The sequence below is a fragment of the Salvelinus fontinalis genome, chromosome 15 (genome assembly GCF_029448725.1).
Source record: "Salvelinus fontinalis isolate EN_2023a chromosome 15, ASM2944872v1, whole genome shotgun sequence".
Lineage (NCBI taxonomy): Eukaryota > Metazoa > Chordata > Actinopteri > Salmoniformes > Salmonidae > Salvelinus > Salvelinus fontinalis.
This window is the reverse complement of record NC_074679.1, coordinates 33392748-33417898: the sequence shown is the minus strand read 5'-3', so window position 1 is coordinate 33417898 and position 25151 is coordinate 33392748. Positions and strand designations below refer to the sequence as shown.

Sequence of the window (25151 nt, the reverse complement as noted above, 5' to 3'; positions counted from 1 at the left end):
ACGTGACGTGTGGTGCACATTTAGTGAAGTGAGCAACAACGTTAGGTTTAGGACAATCAGCAGAGCCCACACAGTCCCAAGGTAAGGCCAACCTCACTATCTGAACAAGAAATCAGCAAAGACTGTGGTGAAGAAATGCACCAAATCAAACAAGAAATGGAAAATTCCTATACATTCCTTATACTCGTTAAAGGATGACTTTAATCGGCGTATAATTAAACGGGTCAGAAAATACAGTATTAGTTCTGGAGAATAAGAAGGAAGCTCAACCTAGAACGTGAAAATGAAAGCAGGTGAATGTATGATGAATAAATGGCTTTCCTTTCTTTAAGATCAGTGATGGACGTCCGTCTCAACCTTACTGACCTCTCACCTCCAGTGACGGTTGAAACGGCAGCACAAAAAGAGAGAAAGAGAGAGAGAGAGAGAGGAGGACCCGTCACCAGGAAGTTGTAATAGGAAATTGCTCTTGGCAACTATTTGTTCAAGAGCACCAGAATTATTTTTTTATGGCAACACAGTGAGCCCCCATTGGAAAACAGGGCAGGTCCCCCTAATGAGTAATCTATTTCAAAGCAGTCGTGTCTGGGCATGACAGTTTACTGAGAGGCTTGAAGAACTGGTAATTACCAGTGTTACGGGGCAATTAATGCATATTACACTGCGGCACTCATGGATGCGACTGTCAGCTCCCCAATAAAAATGAGCACTCTTCAGCTAAAGGGTGACATTAATTGGGCCTTTAATGACTATGCACAGGAACCAAGCCAAAGAGGAACAAAACAGGGGACTCGCTCTGACTTCAGGAGCGGGGTGGAAATTGGACAAAAAAATGAGATTAATTGCTGTTTAGAAAAGAAAAAAAAGAGGAGAGGGGAAGAGGGGGAGAAAAGGTTGGAATTATAGGGTGCGGAGTGCAACGGCTGGTCGTGGAGATGACAATTCAATTCATTATTTTATATCTTCTGTACATTGAGGAGGACGCTGTAGGCTCATTTAGTGCTTTGTGTGTCTTGGGTTTGGTCTGTGGTGAAGGGCAAGAACAGGCAATAAAGACATGAATATGGGTATCTCTGCTTTTAGAATCCTGCAGACACTATAGCAAAGATGGTGCACACTCCCAGAACCTATACGGAACTGATCTCTTTAAATCCATAGAAAACATGGAATAACAGGAAAAGGAGACCAGGGGGTTGGAATCTTTCTTAAATCTTGTCTGACTAAATAGATCAGGTGTGACCAGAGATATCAATGGTATTCTGAGTGAACCAAGGTGATGAGCATATATCCCAAAAGCAACAGTTATCTTCTTCTCAATATAGGCCTAATGTATAGCCTAAAGTGTGGCTTTCCAGTTAAAGCAGGCCATAAAAACATGAACCCTTTCATCAAAAGTAAATCTACCAAATTCTGGGCCCCCTCTCGAGAAATGTTTGTTTAGAAAGAGATCAAGCACACACAAATCACATTAACTAAATGAACGTTGTTGAAGCTTTGCACGTATTGTACGCCACCTGAATATGCAAGCCTCCAAATCACCAAAATATCAGCATGCAAAACATGCAGTCATTTGCATGCATTTTAGATTTTGTATTTCCTTGCCATTTAAATATGCGGTTAGAAATAGTATGGCTCTGCCTCTCGCGCTGTCAGGCTGCACACTCACACTGTCATTGGGCCTGATAGAACTTCCCTGCATCAAAGGGGCTCAGCGCTGGAGAGGAGAATGAGCAAATATTTGAATTGCAAAAACACATCATCTTCCGAAAGGGAGAAAATTCAAGACAACTTCCCAGAGTTAAAGACCTACATTTCCCCCCAGCCAACAAGCGAACCCTCAGCAAACTGGAGAAAAAAAGTATCCAGAAGATATTCAGCATAAGAACCCTCCTCGATAATTTAGCATATCCAAATTTGTGTAATGGGATGTGACACATTTTAGAGGGGCTTGAGGAGAGAATATAATATGAGTAGAGAACCATAAAACATTTTTAAGCTGCCCTTGTATTGAACGGAAATCCACCGTATAAATCCAGGGGTTTTCAAACTACTGGACACGGTTTTGATTAGACTGAAGTGTAATTACTTAAGGCATCTTCTGAAGGGAGAGAGTGAGTAGAGCAGCACCATAACATGTTGACTACAAAGACATTTTCCACAAAACCAACAAAGCCATTACCTTCTGCCTGGAGTACCATTCTCTAAAGCACTCAATACAGCTATTTCAAAACCTTCTAAAATCACTAAAAGTACCAAAGAAATACAATCACACTCCAGGACAGTCTTTGACAGCTTTACGACTTCTGCAGCAGTTGTGGAAAATAAAAGTGCAATAAATAACTTTCATGACAAATCAATATTACGAATCATAGCATATTTGAAAGTATGATTTCCTAAATCAACGCCAGAGTAAATACAACATTTAAGCCAAAAGTTACAAGTCTGGCCATGAACGACACTAACAGCAATAAATACCCATCTTGAGACGAGTGGGGAAAAATACCCCTGCTAAGAGAAAATACTGTTCTACAGAGTTTAAGAATAAGATTATTTATCATTGGGTACAAAATTATCATTTGCATTTAAATAGTGGAAAATCTGAACCTCTCAAATATCTCAAAAAGCAAATATCTATATGGGGTAGCCTACAGCTTTGGAGCCGTGGGGAAAAGGTGTGGAAAAAGCATTAGAATTTATAATTATGTCACATATCTGATAAAGAAATGCATTAGATGTAGCTTGTTGTGAGGTATGAATGATTAAGGTAATATTGGTCCACATCTGACAGGCCATTGTAGGGTGAGATAAATAGCCTATGGATCAGTCCAGTGTTTTAAATCCAACTAAACAAACAGGGCCTTCTCATGTTCAAATCACTCTTAATCACCCATTTAAAATACACAAGTCAACCGATAACCACATGTTCCTTTAAGTGATCACTACTTGTATGTCTTAAAACAGGCTGTTTGCGTAAACTCCACATTGCGCCACCCTCCCAACCCAACCCTCATGTCAAGCAGACTGTCTACATGTAGACAACCTGGAGACAGGCCTGAACAGAAATCAGACCTGGATGATTGATAGCTTTAGTGCACAGCGACCTCTGTCACAGGGGGCTTGCCCTAAATCAATGGGAGTGATAAGGCCCTGCTCCTACAATGGTCACCTTGGTATGTTCAGCATCAGGCCTTATCTGTGGAAGTCTGACTAATAACTAAAGACAAGCCACGACAAAACCACTAAACCCACATTGTCAAACACAATTTACAATGTATATTCCCTCTCCTCTTGTGCTGTTAAAACAGTAATTATGAGAGCCAAAGCGATAGAGGCCGCTGTGTAGTTAAAGGCTGAGCCGAGCCCGCTGGAGGGCATAGCAGGGAGTGCTCCCTCCGTGTTTAGCTATGGTGTGGAACGAGACCAGGGGTGATGTGGTGGCGAGCCAGCCAGGAGACTGACACGGACTGAGGACCGAGCCCTGAGGGACATCGTTGGTCCCCCTCCCACTCCAGTCCTGTCAGAGCAGTGTGGGAAGGGTGATACATGCAGGGAAGAGTTGGAGGTTGAAGTTGAGAAGAGGGCCGACAGGAAATAGCAGCATACACTTGGAGAAGATTACAGCGTTGAGCATGTTAAGACCTTTCAGTAGTTTTCCATTTGCTTGGCGTGTGTGTGTGTATATAAGAAATAGTGTGTGTGTGTGTGTGTATATAAGAAATAGTGTGTGTGTGTGTGTGTGTGTGTAAGAAATAGTGTGTGTGTGTATATAAGAAATAGTGTGTGTGTGTATATAAGAAATAGTGTGTGTGTGTGTATATAAGAAATAGTGTATGTGTGTGTGTATAAGAAATAGTGTATGTGTGTGTGTATAAGAAATAGTGTGTGTGTGTGTGTGTGTGTGTGTGTGTGTGTGTGTGTGTGTGTGTGTGTGTGTGTGTGTGTGTGTGTGTGTGTGTGTGTGTGTGTGTGTATAAGAAAGTGTGTGTGTGTGTATAAGAAATAGTGTGTGTGTGGTGTGTGTATGTGTGTGTGTGAGGAGGGGCGAGAGTATAACTTTCCACGCAGTGGCATCAAAATGGGGAGTGAGACCAAACATGACATCAAACGATGCAATTAGCTGACCCCTTTCTGCCGGAGTCAACGGTTTAAAAAGCCACGCTTCAAAAACGTTGATTAAAATATGTTTGCTTTCTCATTCAAAATGATATTTGACAAGGTTAGTAATATTTCAACTAACTACAAAAACATTCTCGTGGCCATGACAATTTTTTCCCCATCACTTTGCAAGGCCGCAGGTAACCTCAGGGCGAGTTTCCCATGAACTCTGCGCTACAATAGAAAAACGGAAGAGAGAAAATAAGAGCTGCTTAAAAGTTTTACACCAGCGTGTTTAGTTTCACCCAGGCAGCTGAGGCAAAATGTTTTGCGATCATTATTCAGAGAATTTTCCCCCTTTTCTAATTCAAACCACAACGATTACTCAAAACAGAGCTGGTAGTCTTTTCTCTGACCGCGACACCCTGCTTAGTGGGGACTCAGGAGGCTGTGGACTGTCAGCAACTCAGAGGATAGAGTTCCCCAAGCTGCTAAACCCCCTCATCACCAAATTAGGAGAGGTGTAGTGGACTGCCCTTTCCTATGCCAATGCAATCAAGAAACCTATTTTTCAAATGTGATTCAAATTAACAGTACAAGACAGTAAGAATTGAATAATACTCTCTGTGAAGTCAATGTTGTCATGGTTGACCTATGGTTTGTTCTTCATAACGAGATTATGACATTTTTGTCGACCCACACAGAAGGAAGAAAGTATTGAGCCGGTGAACTAAAAGCTAAACTATAAGTTTCTGAAACAGTATCTGAAAATTGAGTTCATGACAAAACTACAGTATGATAAAACTCACATTGACTGAGTGAGTGGGAGTTGCTGCTGGGATCAGAAATGGACGGGCCCAACTCTGTCTGAAGTTAATAGTTTTCACATTCATTCCAGTCTGAGGAGAAGAGAACGTGAACGGCCGGGCTGGACAGCGAGCCAGCCTTGGCTTAGCCGCAGCTGCGCTCAAATTGAAGTGGCACTTTTGATCAGAGTCCTTTCACCAGACAACTCTATTCTGCCCCCTCATTTCTAACCTCCCTGACACACAGACGGCCATAATAGAAATAAGACTGGTCACCTTAAAACATACAGCCGTCATTGAAGAGACAGACCCTGGGTTTAACATGGACCAAGATTCACAGCCCACACGCCAGCTGATAGAGATATCCCTCAAAATGAGAAATGGATTTCTTTGACGTCTCCGCAGCCGCCATTCCAAAGGGAGTGGCTCAAAGCCCCAAACTCGGACAGCGCTTGTGTTTCACTTGTGTAAAAAAAAAAAAATGTCTGCCTGTTCTCGGCATCGGTCCAAAGGAGAGGATGGGATATCTGCCTTGTCCGTTTCAACCTCCCGCATCTGATGAAACATTACAGTGGATCATACCATTCTGTTAACCCTTTCAAGCCCCGGCCACAAAGGTCTGCACTCTAGGCCTCATTTATGGCCCACAAAAAATAAAGAACATTACCAGGACATATCTGCAGTCAAGGACTTCTGGTTGGAGGGACCCATTTATCATAGGAGATTTAGATTAGTGCCCGACTGCCTTTCACCTAATCGTTTATATAATGTGCGAGGCTTCGGAGAGGCTAATCTGTTGACCTGATAGATATTGTACATTAGCCCTCCAGAATTGATGAGTGAAATCAGAATGTCAAAGCTTGGACGCTAGCTCCTCATGTGTCTTTGATTACACGCCACTCCCACCGATGGCTATGAGGGCAGGGATGTTAAAACTATCAGGCAATCAGGCCGGCGAGAGACGTGAAACTCAAACCAGAGACGGGAGAGGAGAGTGCTGGGAGCAGGGTCGGGGGGAAAACGTCAAGCCAGCGTAGAAATAAAGACAAGTACTAACGTGTATTACACGGGTTTATGTATTTATCTGAAAGCCCTGTTAATATCACTTTTAAGAAATAATACGGTAATATAACACAACCGCTTTTTATCAGTTTCTGAATATATTGCGTTATGGTACATCCATCAAACAATGTCAGGGTTACCGTTTAGATGTATTACTCAAGTGCAGAAAAGCTAAAAGAGCCTACGGTAGGTAAAGGAGGCAAAATAATGAAAAACTGCTCATCTTAACTGTATATTGACTCCTTTTTTGAAAAGCTTTACATTTGAACACTATTCTGATTAAAGGATACTGAACAATGGAGACAATATAACATGAACTTTAAAAAAATGATTGCAAAAATCTGAAATACATTTCTTCTCCTGACATTGTTGAATAGGTTGGAAATGAGGAGCGACTGGTGTTTGGTGACATTTATTTTCTCAGAGTTTTGTTTATAACCCTCCTATTAGTCAGAGAGGCTTCGCTAATTGTGATTTATTCAAGAAGACCTCTCGGCAACCGCAGGTTCCGTAAAAAAAAACACAAAAAAAATACCTTTTGGTTGACCCCGACTCGCCCTTTGAGTCTCAAAAGACTCTTTCCAGGTACAAATCAGCCAAGGACCTTCATGTGTGTGACTCTCTGAGGTCAGTACACACAGAGGTCACTGTAACAGAAAAGAGATCTAGGAAAACATCACAAGCTGAATTATTACACACTGTAGTGTGTGGGCGCACACGGCAGAGTGGTACGTACGACATTGTTCCACTTTGTACTAAATTTGTTCCAGATTAGGAAAAAGCTGTCGACAGCTTAATTTATCTGGTCCTTGATTACAACATCAAGATGTGGAACTGGGAAAACGTACGGCACGGGTGCCCAGAAAACCCAGAGAGGGGTGAAGGGAAATACACAGCAGAAAAAGTACAGGGTTGAGCAAGGTACAGTGGGTCTAGAAAGAGGAAGCAGTTATGTGGGTTATCTATAAAGAACTAAAATCACCAGCTCACAGCACCACACCACACTATGAGTGATGGGTCTAGGAAGACCATGAGTGACAACTGTGTTAGAGAGTTGCTATTTTAAAACAACAAAAAAGGAAAAACATCTGTTCTCTAGATTATCCCATTTATTCAACATGTGCATTTTTTGGGGACTCAAACTACTGTAAATACTTGCATTTAGTAGTCTGTCCTTATCAGATTAATATATAAGACCAAAGATGAATATATCAACAAATTATGTGAAAATTATGAACTTAATCATCACCACTTTATTACTATACTTTATACTGTAAAATCAGACTTACATGCAAGTGGCTATGAATATCAAAAATACCAGGGGGAAAAGTAATCCTCCCCAAAAAGATGTTAAACACTTGAAATGTCTTGAAGCTAGCACAACCAGAACTAAAATATGCATTCCTCTTCTCTCCATTTCAACCGGAGAGAGAGAAAGAGAAGGGGGAACCCTCTCCCTCTACACCTAATGCAATTCCTCAAATGTCACGGGAATGTTTCTAGATAGAAAAACAAAAGCCCAGATTGTTTCTGTTCAATTGGGCCCATTTTAGCTGTAAAGCCATGCCGTGGCAGAGAACGTGGAGCAGGCAGGGTATGGATCCCCTTCTTTCCGCCTCCTTCATTTCCTCTTGACAGCCATGAGGCTCATGGTCCAGTGCTCTCCTTAGCCCTCTGTGTACAATAGAGGGATATAGCTGATGACTTATGGGCCTTTTCTGCCCTCCTCTGCACGCTTAGCCCCACAATTAAGCCGTTTCAAAGTTTCTGACTTTGGGCTGCTATTAAAGCCCACTGTGGAGCTACATAAAATAAAACACTTATAGGGGTTTTATCTGAGGGCCCTTAGAAATACATTACATTATAACAACCCTCTCCTAACAGTATATGTGTGTATATAAAAATGTATTCAAGCCACCCTTGCCATTCCCTACAATGGCTTGAGTCAGCATGCTAGAATAGCACAGCCTTCATATGACAACACCCAGCCCACACACCCATAATTATCCTACTATCTTCAGCCATCTCTTTGTAGCTTTCTATACACGCAGACATTTCCGACAGCAACGTGTGCAATGTGTGTGTGGTGTGATATACAGTGGATTGAGTGGTCGTTCTGCTCGGCGTGCACACACCATTTTTCACAAGGCAATCTTTGTGTCAGGAAAATAACAGTGCACGTCTCCCGTCACGTCGGTTCTAACACGACCGGGCCCCAATGTCTTTGGGGGGTCAGGGGCCCGCGTCTGCTCAAAACCATTCCAGCCATCAGAATTCTCCTGTATAATTGGGTTTTACAAAAAGCCATTCTAATCCAGGCCCACTCCTCTCTGTGCTGCGCGCCCTAGACAGGATCTCACAGGGATGACAAATGCTGCTGACTTCTGCCCGAAATGAAACCCGGAAGGTCAACCATAGAAAAAAAAATATATATATACACTTTTTTTGTTTGTTAAATAACACACGTGGCTCTACAAGTCTTGATGACATAAATCTTGAAGGCTGACAAAACATATTTTTTGTTCATTTTCAGAGAGAGAGAGAAGCTCCGCAACCAAACAGAAATCTGTTGGTGAGGCATGAGGCTCGTTGCTCATGTTGCCTCTTCCATTTACTGAAGGCTTTCTTTTCTGTCTTAAACTAACTGTCACGCGGCAAGGCTGGGGATATCCCCCTAACGCTGGGGTGCCTCTTTGTGTCCCGCTCCTCGTTTCTACACACCGCCCGCCGTGTCAAAGCCACTCGCAGCCGCCCTCAACGTTAAACGACAAATTTGGATAATGCGCAGGCAGCCAGAGACAAACCCAGTCAAATAAATAGGTGACATGGAGGCTTAATGCCGAGCGGTTAAATCCCGAGGCTGCTGGAGACCTGAAGTGTTGAGGATTACACCCCAGACGCCTTAAACAATGCACCCAAATGTGCATCCTTAAAAGCATGAAATCCTTAAAGCATCAAGCCTACTTGTCATTTGCCATTAGTATTTCGGAGTTGCTCGTGTTATACAGGAGTCGATGTAGCTTTCCAGCTCGGTGTGATGTGTTACAGCTGTGGCCCGAAAGACACTCTCTCTGGAAGCCCCGGGGGACCTCCATTGTGGACTTGTTTTTCTAGCTGTGGTATATTCTCCAAGAGGATGTTGTAACAAAGGAAACAATAAAATGGAGCACGTTCCAACTCCACATGGGGTATCCACAACATTATGAATGGGAGGATAAGACGATGTCGGGAGGACTACGGACACTTCTCCCCAGAAAAGCTGATGTCAACACTTTCACAGTGAATGGGTCAAATTAACTCATCCACACCTGGACTTTGTATAAAAACATTGTCCTTAAAGAAGTAACACAAATCACTTCAGTATGTCCTCTTAACGTAGGACTATCGTCGCTGAAAATGACAGGAGTCCTTGTCAGAAAGGAACCACTACACTGTGAATCAACATCACTATCGCACAGTCCTGGAATGGCCCAACGATGCCTATTGTTCTCTTTGCACATGTTTCTCGTGGCGAGGTGAGGTGGCGAGGTGCAGTGTGGCACGACACAGGTCTTGTCCCTGTCACACTGTCACCCCAAAGGCACGGGGCCCTGTTCCTGAGGACGGCCCTGTAATGTCTGGCCTCATCGGATCAGCGCTGGCTGCGGCCCCCACTCAGGTGACAACCTCTATCTGCTCTGGCTCTATGATGGCCCCACTTTGCTTCTGCCACTGGGCCAAAAGCACACTCCCATTTACCCATAAACTGCCTACACACACACACACACACAACATCGTGCACCATACACAGCATTACACACATGTACACGCTCACACGGTACACTGTGTATTGTACACAGAAATGCACAAAGGATACTCTCCAAACCAAACATACCTTATACTGTATCTAATTCAGTGTCCAACCATAACACTTTCCTATAGAGACAAATACATAATCAACTGAACGCAACAAGGCTTGTCCACAAGAGAGCAAGTCATTACAATTTATTAATTAGACATTCCTGGCCTTGCTGCTTGAGGATGTACCACAAAATGATGGACATATCCATTAAAAATGAATACATTATAGCAATATCTTACATTAAAATTTTAATTTGATGTCAGAGCTATCAGATTGACCATGCTAAGACTATAACAGAATTACCATGCAATGTCTGCTGTAAAAACGGTAGCACACAGTTGTGTCTGAAATAATTGGAAAAAGTTCTGAAGTTAATCAAGATGTCCGATTGCAGCTGTGTCAACTAATATAAAATATAACATAAAACAGCTCTCTATCTGTTCGTTAGTCAAGGTGTCACGGAGCAGATTTACCACATTCTGTTCATTTATGGGCGAAAGATCTGTCATTCACAGTGAAAGCAAATCTAAGAAGCAGTAGGTCTGTTCTGTGTGTGCTATTTCTATGCTTTCCATTTTTCAGTTTCATTTTTTACTTTCGGTTTTGTACACCAGCTTCAAAACAGCTGAAAATACTATATTTGTGGTGATGGAAAATATATTTCTCAGTGGTTTAGATGATACAATGATTCTCTACACTATACTTGCTTGTTTTGTCAAATCAATTTAAATTAGGTGAACTATTAAAATTTTAGCAACCAGGAAACGGTGGAGACATTTCTGCATAGTGGATCTTTAACAATGAGCATTGACATGTGCTTTGAAAATGTGGAAACTATGCGTAATCTGTAGACATGTTATGGCAATAACAATATCATAATATGAAACAGTATCACATCATTAGAACAAAGAGGGCGGAAGAAAATATTACTGGGAGAGTGTGCGTTTCATCTACGTCAACAACATGCAAGTGGTCAACATGATGATGTATATGGCAAACCCAAAAGTCTTAACCCCTGTTTCATATGAGGGAGAAATGAGCCATATTGTCCCATTATAATGCCATAAATCATTTTTTGTGGAAGTCTGACAGCTTTTTATCAGATGTAACCTTTTCAAGCCTCCATTAGGAGCGATAACATTTTCAACTCTGACACATTTGCAGTTTACGAACTGCACAGCTGATTAACTTTGGGTAGAAGCGAGAGAGTGGGCCGGCGATCACGCTCATTTCCACAAAGGCCGTTCATCGTCCTGTATGGTGTGGTGGTGGTGGTGGAGGGGTGGTGGTGGGGGGGATGAAGTCAGAATCTAATTATTTAGTTCTACACTTGCCCTTTTAATCTGTACCAATATCATATCACAATGACTGAAAAAGGCTTTTGTTGTGGAAAATGAGATTTTGGGGGTTTGTTTAGCCGATGCATTATCATTTAGAGATAAAGTGAGATGTGTTGGTAAAACCAAGGCTACATTATGATTTACTTGAGTGTCTGGGAAATTATTGAAAAATGTGAACTTGGCGATCATGATTTCATTGTGGTCATTAAACAGACAGGCCTAAAGAATAATTGAACATCAAGCATCAGATAGATGGAGAGAGAACGTGTATCAGCACTTTGTATCACCCCTGTCAGAAATGCTGCTTTTAAGTAACACCAATGGCCAGATCAGAGGAGAGACTCTGGCATCCCAGACGGACATTCACCACTCAGCCCAGTCCCATGTCCCCTCTCAAAGACACGATACACACATCATTCATTCAGAAGAGACCCAACAAGATGGCACAAGCCTAAATCAATGAGTCAAACAAAACCATTACAACCCGTATCATACAGCATTGTAAATCATGACAAACCGCCAGAGCACATTCAGATACACAAAGGCTAATTGCCAACCAACGTCTGCATAATAAATGACTATACGTCTAGAACAAACACATTGACTACACAACAGAGACATCCCCACCACCCAGCATTTATTAGAATACCTTTGCCAACAATTGATTTACATTATCATCGAGGAACGACGGGGGCAGTTCCTTGGGAAACCTTACCCACTTCTCCTAAAACACACAGGAGGCTCATTATTTGTGTAATATTCAATGGCAGGTGAATAATTTTTATGCAACTCTGATAGTTGGGGGAGATTGATAACTCAATTACTTGCCCATTCAGTAGGCTGCCTCTGTCTCTCTCTGCCTGGCTCGGAGTCTGGAACGCCAGTAGCAAAAGATTGATGGGTAGAGGAGACCAATGGCTGCCGTGACGATGCCGTGCCATCTCATCCAGGCACTGGGCCTGAACACGCTAGTGCTTTTTTTATTCGCAGGCAGTTTCTTCCTTCGTTCGTCTCGCGGAGCCTCATAGCGAGGCTCAGCGTCATTACCCTTCACTCCGCTGAAGAGGGGTTTATTATGAGGTTAGTGTGTTGGCAACACTATTGTTTGGATGATGAATGCTGTTGGTGAGGGCTTTGGAGGGAAAATTAGTTATGTTGTGTTTTCGTTTCGAGGAAATACACAGCCGTTGCTCACTTTTTAAGGCTGGAGGGCAAACAAAGAACAATTAAAGCGAGCCCTGTGTGCTGAAGTTCGGTTAAAAGGCAGGGAGGGAAATACATGAAAAAATAAGCAAATCACTGGAAACGTCAGTCAGGAGTAGTGAAGTCATTCCACAATGTGGCGGTGGTATTACAAGGTCATGTAGAAGGGAAACCAAAGGGCTGGGACTGCCTCCACTGGAACCTGTCTTTGAAGAATGGGTGAATGAAGGAATGGACAAACACAAAGGCCCTCAGCCCTCTAGGACCCGCCACATGAAATGATACAGTTAATGAGAAGAGAAGGGAGGATGATGTCACCCCATCATTCTCTCTCCCTCCCTCGCTCCCCTTCTCTTGTTCGCTCTCTCGCTCTCTGGCTTGACATGGTTGTGACTGCAAACAATGCAGTGACCCAAAATTCATTGCCTTCCTCCCTTCGACACACACACACTAAGTGCAGGGGCAGCTCATGCCTCTCAGACTCTGCCATGCAGGCCTAACAACACGAGGGAACGCATTCAAAATGTCAGCAGTAAATGTCAATTAAAAATTACAAGGGTGCTGGGAAAGGTGGGGTCTGAAGAAACTGACATTTTTTTGACACGGAAGCGTTTATCTGACCAGGCTGTTGGCTGACATGATGGGATCTACACTGTCAGTTCCTTAACGCACCCCGACAAGGCCACTGCACTGAATACCAATGAAGACAGGAATGGACAGATATCTTAGGTTCTTAGGCTTAGAGATGCCATCTTCCAATCAGTTTATCCGTTTGTATTCCATAACTCTAGTTTAATACCAAGAGCTTCTGTTAAAGCAGGTAGACGTATCACAACCGGCTGTGATTGGGAGTCCCACAGGGCGACGCACAATTGGCCCAGTGTCGTCCGGGTTAGGGTTTGGCCCAGGGTAGGCCGTCATTGTAATAAAGGATAAATAAAAAATAAATAAAAAAAGATGGATAAGTGCTATTGTCCTCTCAATATAACAGACTAGACTACATGTACTTGGGCTGGGCACAGAGGCAAAGTCTCAGTCGTCTGCTGTTACTGCTGCCGTGTCGTGCTGCCTGTGGTACTAATCATAGGACCTAATAGGAATAAAAGACCAGTCTCTCAAACTTTGACTCGTATATCATGTCAGATTTGATTGACTGAGACAGTTTTCATTCAAGTGTTTTCTCATTAAAACGCCATTCATCCCCTCATGGTCTAGGAATGTTCTGGAACCCGGGCCAAACATTTTTCCTGGTCAACAACTTTCTTAAAGGGGCTTTAATGAGGCCCACTAAAAATGGCAGCCATCAAAGATGGTCCTTCGAGTGTCACACTCCAGTGACATTGGGTTCTTGGGGTCGCCAACATTATCAAATGCCACAGAGCTCAGAACATTTCTATCCCCCTGCCTTTGGGAAGCATGCCATTTCCAAATAAAACTATATTAGACTGAGAAAATAAAACACATTGTTGATTATGACCTTGGCATCCTGCTAGTCGCTTTCATTTCACTGCTCAGTATATTGTTGAATCATCCTCCCTGGAAGGCAGATGTTTTGTTAGATGGCATCTGTTAAGTCAATCAGGAAGTAATTTGTCTATAAACATGCTTAACGCTCTCCTGCTGTAAAACTATTCCATCTCAGTTTCCTAATTTACCTTTTAATATAAATATCTGTAATATCATCAAAAGAATCCAAGTAATTATATTTGTGACATACGAGACTGACAAATTGCTGTCAATTAGAACTGTCATTAGCGCACTGCTGGAAAACGGATTAAATCATATCACTTCGCCATTATGACCTTTTAGACAAAGTGACAACTATCAGTTAACCAAACAAACTAAGGCTGTTCTCTCTGCTGCAGCCTCTTCACACAGCCTGGCTCTGCCTGGTCTCTGGACACAGCATGGGGTGGCTGGCCGTCATATCACTGTGTGTCAGCGGGCCGTCACAGCTGAGTGGGGCCAGGGTTGGGGCTGTAGTGGCCAAGTTGTGAGGGGGGGGGGGGGGGAGTAGGAGCGCTGGGTGGGACCTTTCAGGCTCGGTGCATTTGGAAGCCATGGTTGAGGCAAGGAGGGATAGGCCACGCGCGAGCGTTTTCATCTCTCAATTCTATTCCGCCGTGTCCTGACACAAAACACACTTGGGTTGTTGTGTCGGTCACTTGGTTACTAAACCTGTAAGGTGAGGTCTCCATGGCGCCTGGCACTATGGAAGCCGTCAACACGGTGAGTGAGTAAGAGAAGCCCTACTGGCCAGGCAGGCGGGCGGTCTGGGTGCTCAGAGGGACGATATGGGTTTATTTGAGCCACAACGGTGTGAATGATGCTCTGGTACACATCATAGATCATTTCACCAGTACAACGGATTTCTGCTTGAGCACTATTTGTACATTTGCTGTACAGAATAAAAAATATATACTTATCTTCTGAGAAAGCAGAATTCACAAACAGCTGTTTACAACCCCTCATTCCTCACTTCCCCTCCACTGTCGCTAAAGTTTGTTTTAAAACGAAACTTTGTTAACTCCTCAAGGGAGACGTCGTGGGCCTGGCTTCCCTCTCTGAGACTCCCTGGCAGATGCCTGGAGTGTGAGTACTACTCGGAGACAATGACAAGAGGTCCTGTGTGTTGTATGCATGGGCCTCTACATGAGGCCGGCAGCACGCCTCCGTTCCTCCCCCGGGGTGGGACTCTCCAGCCCCCCCTCCCTCGTTCCTGTCCAGGGGTTCTCATGACAACAGAATCGAAGGGATTAATCACCCTTCCGTTTCACCGCGTTTCCCTTAAAACAATGTGTTGTGTAGTCTGGAAAACAATCTAGCACCAGAGAGATTTGATAATGGAAGTGAGTCGTGTTGTAATTTAGTCCTACTACACGTACGTCCATGCAGTGACCCTCTTCGGGAGGAAGTGGGTAATGTTACACGGTGGGGATGTTTGGAGTGGATATGACCTGCATTTGAAGGAAGTTGTTTTACACACAGCTATATGACCTACGCGTGACCTACCTTCAACAGACAAAGAAAAGGTGGGAGCGGCTAATGATGTGATAAGGGGTTTGATTGGGAGATGTTAGAAAGTGTACTGCAAGCGTAGTATACTGCAGGTCTGGGTGGTTTTGCCATGCAGTGTGGAAATCAACGAGAAGACGTACCTGTTCCAGTAGCTCCAGAACTGCTCGTTCAGGTAGGTCCGATGGCTGTGGTCGTCCCCAAACGAGGCCTTGCTCTCAATCCAGTGGACAATATGGCCTTCCACAGCTGAACCAAGAAAACACAAAGGTGATAGATCTGTTCATTTACCCTGGTCTAACCCTGCATTTACATTCATTCCTAAGATGTTTTCCAAATGAGAACAGTCCTTAAGAATGACCTGATCCACCCACTATAATAAAAAAAAACAAGTGAATTGTTTAAACTAGAATCATATTATATGCAGCTATAGTCAGCCAGTATAATCAAGCAAGCCATAGAACTAGCATTTGGATGGGGACATGTGACATTTTCTTGCTAAATAGACCTTGAAGCTTTTCAGTGACATCAACTAGAATGGAAGGGGAATGTGTATTGTTATTACAAAGGCTTGACACTTGTAATCATATCCAAAAGAGCTGTAAAGGCTAGCTATTTTAGCTAACTGACCATAGCAGTTACAAGTGAAAATGAAATAAAACCGCTGACATTTATCGTGTAAATAAATACGTACCGATTGGCACCTCCAGAATAATGTCAGGCGTCTTGTCATAACCTTTGGTTCGCAGTTGGTTTTCATCTGCAGAAATCACAGTAATTTTAGCATTTTGACATTTCCCCATATTATAGTCCTGAAAGACCTAAAGAAAAGCTGACACTTATTTGGTGACAGCATGCAGTGATACAGTGCAACATTCATAATGTTGTATCCACTCAAAAGCATTGGCTTGGTTTCTATCTTCCCTAGATTGACCTTTCACAAATCCAGTAGGTTTTTCACACCAACCAGCATATTTTACCCAAGATGCCTTTCTTTACCACCGCAGCACACTGATAACAAAAGCTCAGTGTTGGAAAAGCACCAAGACACAGCCGAGGACAGCAGAAAACAGGGAAACCATTAGCTACATCTGACACTTGTACTGCCACTGCACAAAATGTATAAAGCCTGGTAGTTACTCCACTCTCCACAGCTCCACTAGCAGCAGCAGTAGATGGGATGGTGGAGCGTCATAAAGCATAAAGAAAGGGACAGAGACTTGGCATTATAGCCGCTGTGAGCCTGACCCCTTCCTGCACGGGCCGCAGCCATTGTCCTTGACTCCTGGCGCGCTTCGCCCATTATCCGCCCAACACCTGATTTAAAACTCAGTCTGACCAGGTCATTCAATTCCGGGGGCCTGCCTCTTCGTCACCAGCCAAGCTCGACTAATGGGCCAGAAAGGGGGACAGAGCGGAGAGTGGTGTCGAGGTGGAGGGTTGAGAGAGGAGAGGCGAAGGTCTGTGGCAGGCAGCCTACTGCCAGAGGCCCATAGTGGTGGTGGAGGGGCGGTGTGGTCTCTCTCCTAACACCTACAGGGCTGTTGACATTGTCATGCAGCGCCAATCCCCTTTTTACATCACCTTTGATTAAAATGAATGGCCCGTCCCTACTGTAGGGGAGCTTATTTCCAATCCATTTATCAGGCTAGGTGTCGTGAGGCAGAACTGCCTCTGTGGCCCCTAACGCCATGCTGAGGCCCCTAAACTCGTGACAGTTTTAGAACAGTCATCCACGCAGGCCTGGAGGAAGGTCAACACTCCAGGCCCAAATAAATGATATCGTCTTAATGACAGAGGGAATTACTTTTTTCCCCTTCATCACTCATCTGACCGAGGGGAGTGGATGGGGGAAATTTCCCTCTAACAATTTCACACCTGGACACTCACTAACCTAGACTCTCTGGACAAGACAATAGTGGATGGGAGGGAAGGCCACAATAAAGTAGAAAACACATTTGAAAAGCGTTGCTTGAGGGGAAATTACCAATTGTTATGGTCAACCGTGTGATTATGGCTAAATACGGACTAAGCGTGATAGCTATTACAACATTAAAACCAGGGCATTTGTTTGGTTACTTGCATTACATGAGTATTTCGTCCGGACTCAGAAACATGTTACTCAACATGAATTCAGCTATGTGGGTTGTGTTGTATAAGCAAAACACTTTCCTAGAATAATCTATTCATGAGACGACAACACTGAAGATGAACACTTAAACAGCATTAATATTAAAGGAACAGATACTACTTCATGTCTCTCCACCGCATTCAGGAGGAGGTGTAAAATACATCTGGGCAGAAACGGAGCATTTTGGAAAATGTTCTAAATGAAACCATTTGAGTGGGGAAACCTGAGTATCAAACATTAGGTCAGTATCTTTGAAGCTCTTATTTCATCAAATATTCATACTGGGCTAGTGCATGAATTAAACATACAGGGTATTAGATAACACAGCTCCTGGTTGTTAGTAAATCAATGGGAGATAACACCCACTACATCAATCATGTCCACATTTCCTTTTTTAATAACTCTCCTCCTGTGAAAAAACAGAACGCATGGCAAGATTACTTTAGCTAACTGTTGTGGTGTGTGAGAGAGAGCTGTAGTCTTACCTAAGAAGGACAGGTTTCTCTCCTTCAGTTTGTCACGTAGGAGCACCTCGGCCTCCTGGCCAATAGCACTAGGGGTGAATGGTTAAGGACATACACCCACCAGTCACTTTTACTCACTTTTCAAAGGATAAACACTGATGTCTCTCGAGAGTCTAGATCAAATCTAGCACAGTGGTTGTGACTCATAGCCTGAAAACACATTGTAATGGCACAGCATTTACCACTCATTAATGATAAGTCCAACTGCATTCGAGAGTGAATAACAGTTTCCCTACAAATCCATCAAATTAAATTCCACTGCAAAAAAATACTTATTTTTTCCCCCTGGGAGGTGGGTTGCCATGGAAATGGCAAGCCTCCCTTAAAAGGGTTGCTGTGGCAACAACGTGAGAGTGTGCGTGAATTAAGAGTATGTAAGGGTGTGCGTATGTGTTAGTACAGGGACTGAAGTTACCCATCAACCTGACATCAGATGAGACAGCTACTAAGCTCTCATGCTAAGCTATGTGCTGTATATGCGTATCATATGCCCCTACCCAACATAATCTGAGCAGGGGTTTTATGGCCATCCTTCAAATTTCAACTTGAACAACAAATCTGCAGATTACAAAAACTCACTTTTCTGAGGAAACAAAATGTTGAGCAAGTGCCAATTTGACCGTACTGCTAATAAAAAATCAATCAATCAAAAACAAACAATAAATGTGCCTTTAGAATAAATGCCATTGTGAATGAAGGGAAACTGTGCATTCTGCATTCATGAAGGGGCAGATATATGCATAATTAGCTTTTTTGGCAAAATGCTAAAACTCCTTCAGGCATTACACCGCCCCAGACACACACACACACATCACTCAGACACTGGCGATTAATACATGCATGCCCTGAGTGACACACGCAGCAGAGCCAATCTTCTGATGTCCACATGGAGCCGTTCCAAAAGCACATAGGAGTGGGGCGGTTATCATGAACTGGCCATGGTGGAGTGAGTGAATGTGAGTTGACGCTGGAGGGAGGAGGGTGAATGGAAGGTGAAGAGGGGGGGATGAGGACAGAGGGCAGGATGGGACAGGGTTGACCGCCCCTGAACAGAGAACAATCCCCCGCCACACCGCACCCAGATCCTTGCCCCACGCAAACATAGCAGTCCCCAGCTGCTTGCCCCTAAATATTCAAATAGACCCCCCCATTGCGCCCTCTTGCTGCCCCAACCCACGCCTTCCTATCTGGGAGAGGGAAAGAGAGAGGAGGTAGTGGTGGTGACCTGGCATTGACAGCCCATGACTGCCCATCTCCCACTCTCTGATCACTGGGCCTGCACTGCTGCACTGATAGGGAGGGAGGGAGAGACAATGATCAAGTGAGAAAGAGAGAGAATGAACAAGAGTGTGATAGAATAAGACAGAGAAAGAGAGAGACAGAGAGACCGAGAGACAGAGAGAGAGGTAGTAACTAGGAGGGCTATATTTCATGTGGCAGTGACATGCCAAGAACTCTCCATGGTGCTGATAACTCGGACTGCTCTCTTTACTGAGCAGGCAGGTGAACAGGCAAACAGGGAAAAGGTCAACGTAGCATAACGGCAGTAGAAGAAAGTCATATTTGCCTAAACCACATTCAATGCACTCTATTGCTGATAAGTCATACAATTATTTTCAGGGGCCCAAAATAACTCCAACTTTGCTTAATTTCTTGACTTGACAGTATCCCCCTTCCTGGTCCATTTGTTCTACTGGACTTGTCACATTTCAAGAGCCACTTCACCCACAGGAAGTAAATAGAAAATGGCTGTGAATACGCATGCCTACCTCCTTCCTGTGGCATAGAAGATTGGGCCTGATTCACTCCGTGAACAAGAGAGATGCATTTACATCAGCCGCCTCCTCCTCTCCTCCACCCCTGCAACGGGGACGGTGGGGAGTCAGGATGAAACACTTCCCCTCTGAAGCAGAACTTTTATGTCAGGTGAAGCCAGACACATCTCATCCCCTTCAATAGCTCCTCGTCAATTTCAGGCTTAACATTTATGGGTAAGGATACTGTTTGATGCAGTCTACCAGTGGTCCATAACAGCAGTCATTTATTGTGCACTGAAAAGAGGGGGAAGAAATATTACAGCATCCAGGCTGGGGGAAGGAAGCCAATACACCGGTAAAAAAGGGTTGGGAATCATGTTTAATATTTCTCAATTTTTAGTCACACACGCAAGACTTGCTACAGGAAATTAAACATGAGGTAGATACAGTACAGATTCATTTAGAACAAATAACACATTCACTATTAAATTACGGTGTGAGATTATGTTATTTGCTACAGTATAAACGTATAATTCAAATACCTGGTAGACGTGATTGGCTAAAGCCTGGTCTGGAATCAAAGATGGCTCCCGTAGCATGTTGTTGACGACTTGCTTGGAGGCTGCAAGTAGTACAGAGAGAAAGCCAGCACACAAACTATCGTTAGTCATCCCAGTCCCAACAATGCTCCAATCCAAATATCACAAACCTTTTAGAAATGTAACAGTGACTGAGGAGATACAAAGGTGGAGGATCAACAGAGTATATCAACACCAAGGCCAGGTTTACCATAATGTACCCTGCTGCTGCCAGTGTTACTGCAGTATTTCTAGCCTAGTCCATCGACCTGCCTGGCTGCTTGGAGCCTATTGAGATTTTCCATAGATAAAAGTTTCACTCCAGAGCACAGGAGCCCCATGTAGTTTATCTACGTTATGAATGATGACTATTTTGCCTCTCTCATCCCCATTCAAGCTCTACTAACATTATAAATCAGTGCGCTGCAAGCCGTTGGATTGATTCCCTATTACTGCAACAGCAAAAATTCCTTAAATCATTTTTTAAAAGATTGGGATTAAATGGATTGTATCATTGTGTGACGAAATGGTTGAGGCGCGCCATTCTAATGATATATACATATGGTCGTGACAGACTCACTGCATTACTGACAATATCAGGAATGTTTCTATTCATATTTCAGACGTGAATGGTTCCTGTCCAAAAACCCAGCTAGCTAGGGAATCTCTACCTGAGATGTGTAGGTAGATAGGTAGATAGGGCTGAAGACAGGGAGGCTAATTTGAGGGGTTTATAGAAAGGGGAGGAAGAGGAGTGAGCAGCATCCAGTGAAATAAAATCGACTTAAAAGGACTGTGGTTTATAAGACCTGACATACTATATAAGCCTCTATTAAAACAGAACCTTCATTATGACGAGATCTTTGCTAGAACACATAAAACGCTCAGAACCTCACTTCTCCTCCTCTCTCTCTTTCCTTCATAGATGCTAGTCTTCTTGTGTACTAGCACACCCCCGGCAGAGGAAGAACAAATATGATCCCTCGTCTGCTCTTCCCAGCTGAAAGAGAAACGAGTGGAGGGAGAACAAAGCCCAGTCAGCACTCCCCTCTCTCTCAGGGCTGTGCTTTATTTCTCTGCTCATTTTTCTCAGAGATTGGTACCTTCACACGCAGATCCATACCATGCTCCTGCGCAGGCAGCGCCGGCAATGAAGAAAGAGGGTTATATTTTCCCCTCGAGTTAGGACACCTCATGACAAATGATAATGGATAATCAATACAGTGGGAAATATGAGGCAGCAAACTTTATGAAGCCGAGAGACATATTACTCGCCAGCAACACTCGTTTCTCTTAACAAAGTCACTACTCGACTGTGCCTAATAATCTGAAGGAAAATCAAAGGACCCACAACCACATCAGCAATATTGGCAACTTATTCCACTTTAATGGCATTTTGATTGATCCCCCCCCCCCCCCCGCTAATGGTAGTTTTATAGATTTGACGCTGCTTCTGCGAAACAGTCATGTGTAATAAACGTTCCCGAAGGCAAACAGCCACCACTAAAGCTCTTCTTACTAGCACTCATAATAGGAGGTTGACCATCACCACATTCTAGTCTCTCACATACAGTAATACGACACTAACACGTATACAGTTTAGCAATCCGCTAACATGCTCCCTTTCCCTCCATCTTGTTATTAATTCGCTATTTTTTCGAGTAGCCATGATAAGTGTTTGTTTCTTTTCGTGGTCTTTTGGTTGTTGTTGAGAGATAGGGTTATAAATAGCCATAAAGAGGGTGACCTTGGAGCTGACATTGTGGAGTTTCAAGCCAAGCAATGACCTGATGAAAATGGAAGACCAGGCCGCTAATAAATCAGGCTGCCTTTAAAATGACTTTACCCTAATGCTCATTCATCACAGGCCGGCCTTAATGCCATTTGCAGGCCGGGAATCGCCCGCCATGCGCCGTGCACAAACACGGCAGTAAATAACAACAGGGCCCAGCCCAGCATCCCCGTCTCCCTCGCATCGCTGCAGCCTCCGTCGAATATCAGCATACATTTATTCAAAGACACCCCCGCCTCGCACAGCACTGCACACCACGCTGCCGTGAGCTGCACCACCACACACAGAAAGAGACACATACACAAAGAGAGAGACGCACAGACATGCACACATAAGTACATACACTAGATCATCACAAACAACACACACACAAAATGTTCCAGCCACACATGCAGAGAACAAAGCCTGCAGCATGACTTTACACCTTGTAAATATACACAGAATTTATTGTAATTGTCCCATGTTGGCATCAATTCTGACTGAGGTATCATATCATAAACATCTAAGGAGCAGGAGTGGGGAGGAGAACATTAGAAAGAACCACTTCACCTCCCAGTGGGGTTTGCTAAAGAAAACAGCTAGCGTAAAAGAAACACACCACAACATCCCGTTTAGTAGAGCTTCCAACGCACAAAACAAAAAGCTCAATGCTACAAGGTAGGTAGCGCAGTACTGTAACCACAAGAACGTAACTAGTAACCTTGCTTGATTTCTCTTTCCTTACTCATTTAATTTGTATCATCTCTCCCCCTTGTTTCCAGTAGGGTGAAAAAGTCATTATGCGAATGAAAAAAAAAAAAAGCTCATTAGAAGGCAACATTTGTTGAGGGAGGACCGTTATAAACAATAATGGATGGCGGTCGTTATTGCCCTCGACACTGATGAGCTCCTCGGCAAGTTTGTTTATTAATTAAAAAACAGAGTTCTTTTTTTTTCCCCTCATAGGGGACCAAGCCCTGCATATCCCCCCACCCGAACCCAACCACCCCCTCATCGTTCCCATGCACAAGCCATTGAGCTGCGGAAGGACACTCGTTCATCAAACGTCTCGGAGCAGGAAAGAGACGGCTCCTGATAATGCGCGCTGTTAAAGCTGATTTTCCATGATGAATCTCGGAGCATATAAATTGGCTAATATCTGAAAACATTTACAGATACTGGAGGAATTGACTACTTGTGGGACATGATAGATGAACCCCAGACACCGGCGGACAGCTCGGCAAATCTCCACGGCTACCTAAAGCCCTCATTTGATTTTCCAATTTACTCCTTTTAAATGTATCCTCCCGCTTTAAAAAATAGAAGACGAGAGAGAAAATGTGCGTTGTTCCTCCTGCTATGTGTATGATGGTGCTGGGTGGTATCGACAGCGCAGGAGGAGCACCAGAAGGGGTTGCTGGGGCAGAACTGATCTACTTCCACCTGATTTTCCCTGATAGCACTGAAATGAAAGCGTGCGTGGGGTTGGGCTGGGGTGGCTCTACCATACAGAGCTCTTCCTGGGTCAGGCCATAAGACTGCAGCAGGGGCTGACTTCAGTTCCTCTGATGAAAAGGAGTAATTAGTATACTTGTCAAGTGAGGTGCCACACGCCTGCTTACCTTGCCCACAACCCCCTCCTCCTTTACCTCCTACTCTTTTTCTTGCTTCCTCCTTGCTAATGAAGTGCCCTGGCTCTCATTATTCAAAACAAAACAGATGTATGAATGATTCTTGCTCCAGCACCAATCTTGGTCCTATCTTGTGCAAACAGGAGGGAGAGAGAAGCCCTTAGTGACAAATAGGGGAGAAACCATAAAAGTCATAACAGTGGATCTAAAGCTACATCCATTTTGTGATCAACAAATTAAATCAATGAAACATGAAATATGTTGAAAACCATGGACATTTTTCAGAAATGTTAACATCTAATGTAGGCGACATAACCTTGCCTACATGGTTCTCTGGTACATGGTTATCTGGTGAGCGAACATGACAATAAATCTTGCAGCGGTCCAATTGCATAGTTAGAAAACATGGGGCAGGAATTTAATCTGCTGGAAGGCCTTGGGAAAAAGGAAAAGGTCAAATAGCTAGCAAAATTGCCTCCTCAAAAAAGTGTATCTAAATCTAGAGGCAGTTCAACTCACGTCAGTGGGGAGAATGGAGAGAGGGATGGAGGGAGAGAAGGGATGACAAGATGGAGTGTGGGTGAGATCCCTCAGTGTCCCTCTCTAATCTCCTAGTTAGTGACTGCTAAGAGTATGATCATCATCATCATCATCACCATCATCATTATCCATTGGCAAGCCTCAATACATTTAAGTCATGAGGTCAACTAAGAGGCGGCAGGTAGCCTGGTGGTTAGAGCGTTGGGACAGTACCAGAAAGGTTGCTGGTTCGAATCCCTGAGCTGACAAGGTAAAAATCTGTCGTTCTGCCCCTGAACAAGGCAGTTAACCCACTGTTCCCCGGTAGGCCGTCATTGAAAATAAGAATTGACTTGCCTAACTAAAGACAAAAAATAAGAACATTTTAAAAAGTGACCATTTAACTTCAAAACACTGTCTAGTCTTCATCATATAATGGATTAGAGTGCATGGATGTAGGTTTATATATTCTACCTAAACACACAAAGCGTCCCGATAGTATGAAGAAAATTCTTGAGAACAATTGTAGATTATGTGGACCTAGAATGGCAATAGTGTCCTCTCTGTATAGTGCCGTTGTCTCTCTAGGAGTAAAGGAGAGTTTTCCTCAGTACTACCTGCCCCTCCCCTCTAGCCAGTCTGTCTTCATGAGACGAGGAACATTATGGATGTTGATATCATATTCAATACGTGACGAAACTGCTTTGAATCTATTGATTTATTTACATGCGCCACCAAATAGCCGCGCTATCGTCCTGCCTGAGTGATGCTCCCTTTAATCCTTTAGCAGGAAGAGGAGGAGGAGAGAGGGGAGACAAACCACCAGCAAAACAAAACAAGGAAAAGACAGAAAACAATTTAAAAGTCTGTATTGATCT

At 43.7% G+C, this 25151-nt stretch overlaps 1 protein-coding gene across 2 annotated transcripts in view; it reads right to left on the bottom strand.

The window, feature by feature from the left end:
- Positions 1-25151, bottom strand: part of cdin1 (CDAN1 interacting nuclease 1) — a 72954-nt gene that overhangs the window by 25061 nt on the left and 22742 nt on the right. For both annotated transcript variants that reach the window (XM_055863504.1, XM_055863503.1), the window contains exons 7-11: positions 20317-20396; positions 20019-20068; positions 17979-18046; positions 16057-16122; positions 15506-15611 (exon numbers count right to left, since the gene is read on the bottom strand). In XM_055863504.1, coding sequence (XP_055719479.1) covers positions 15506-15611; positions 16057-16122; positions 17979-18046; positions 20019-20068; positions 20317-20396 — 370 coding nt within the window. The remainder of the gene's footprint in view (positions 1-15505; positions 15612-16056; positions 16123-17978; positions 18047-20018; positions 20069-20316; positions 20397-25151) is intronic.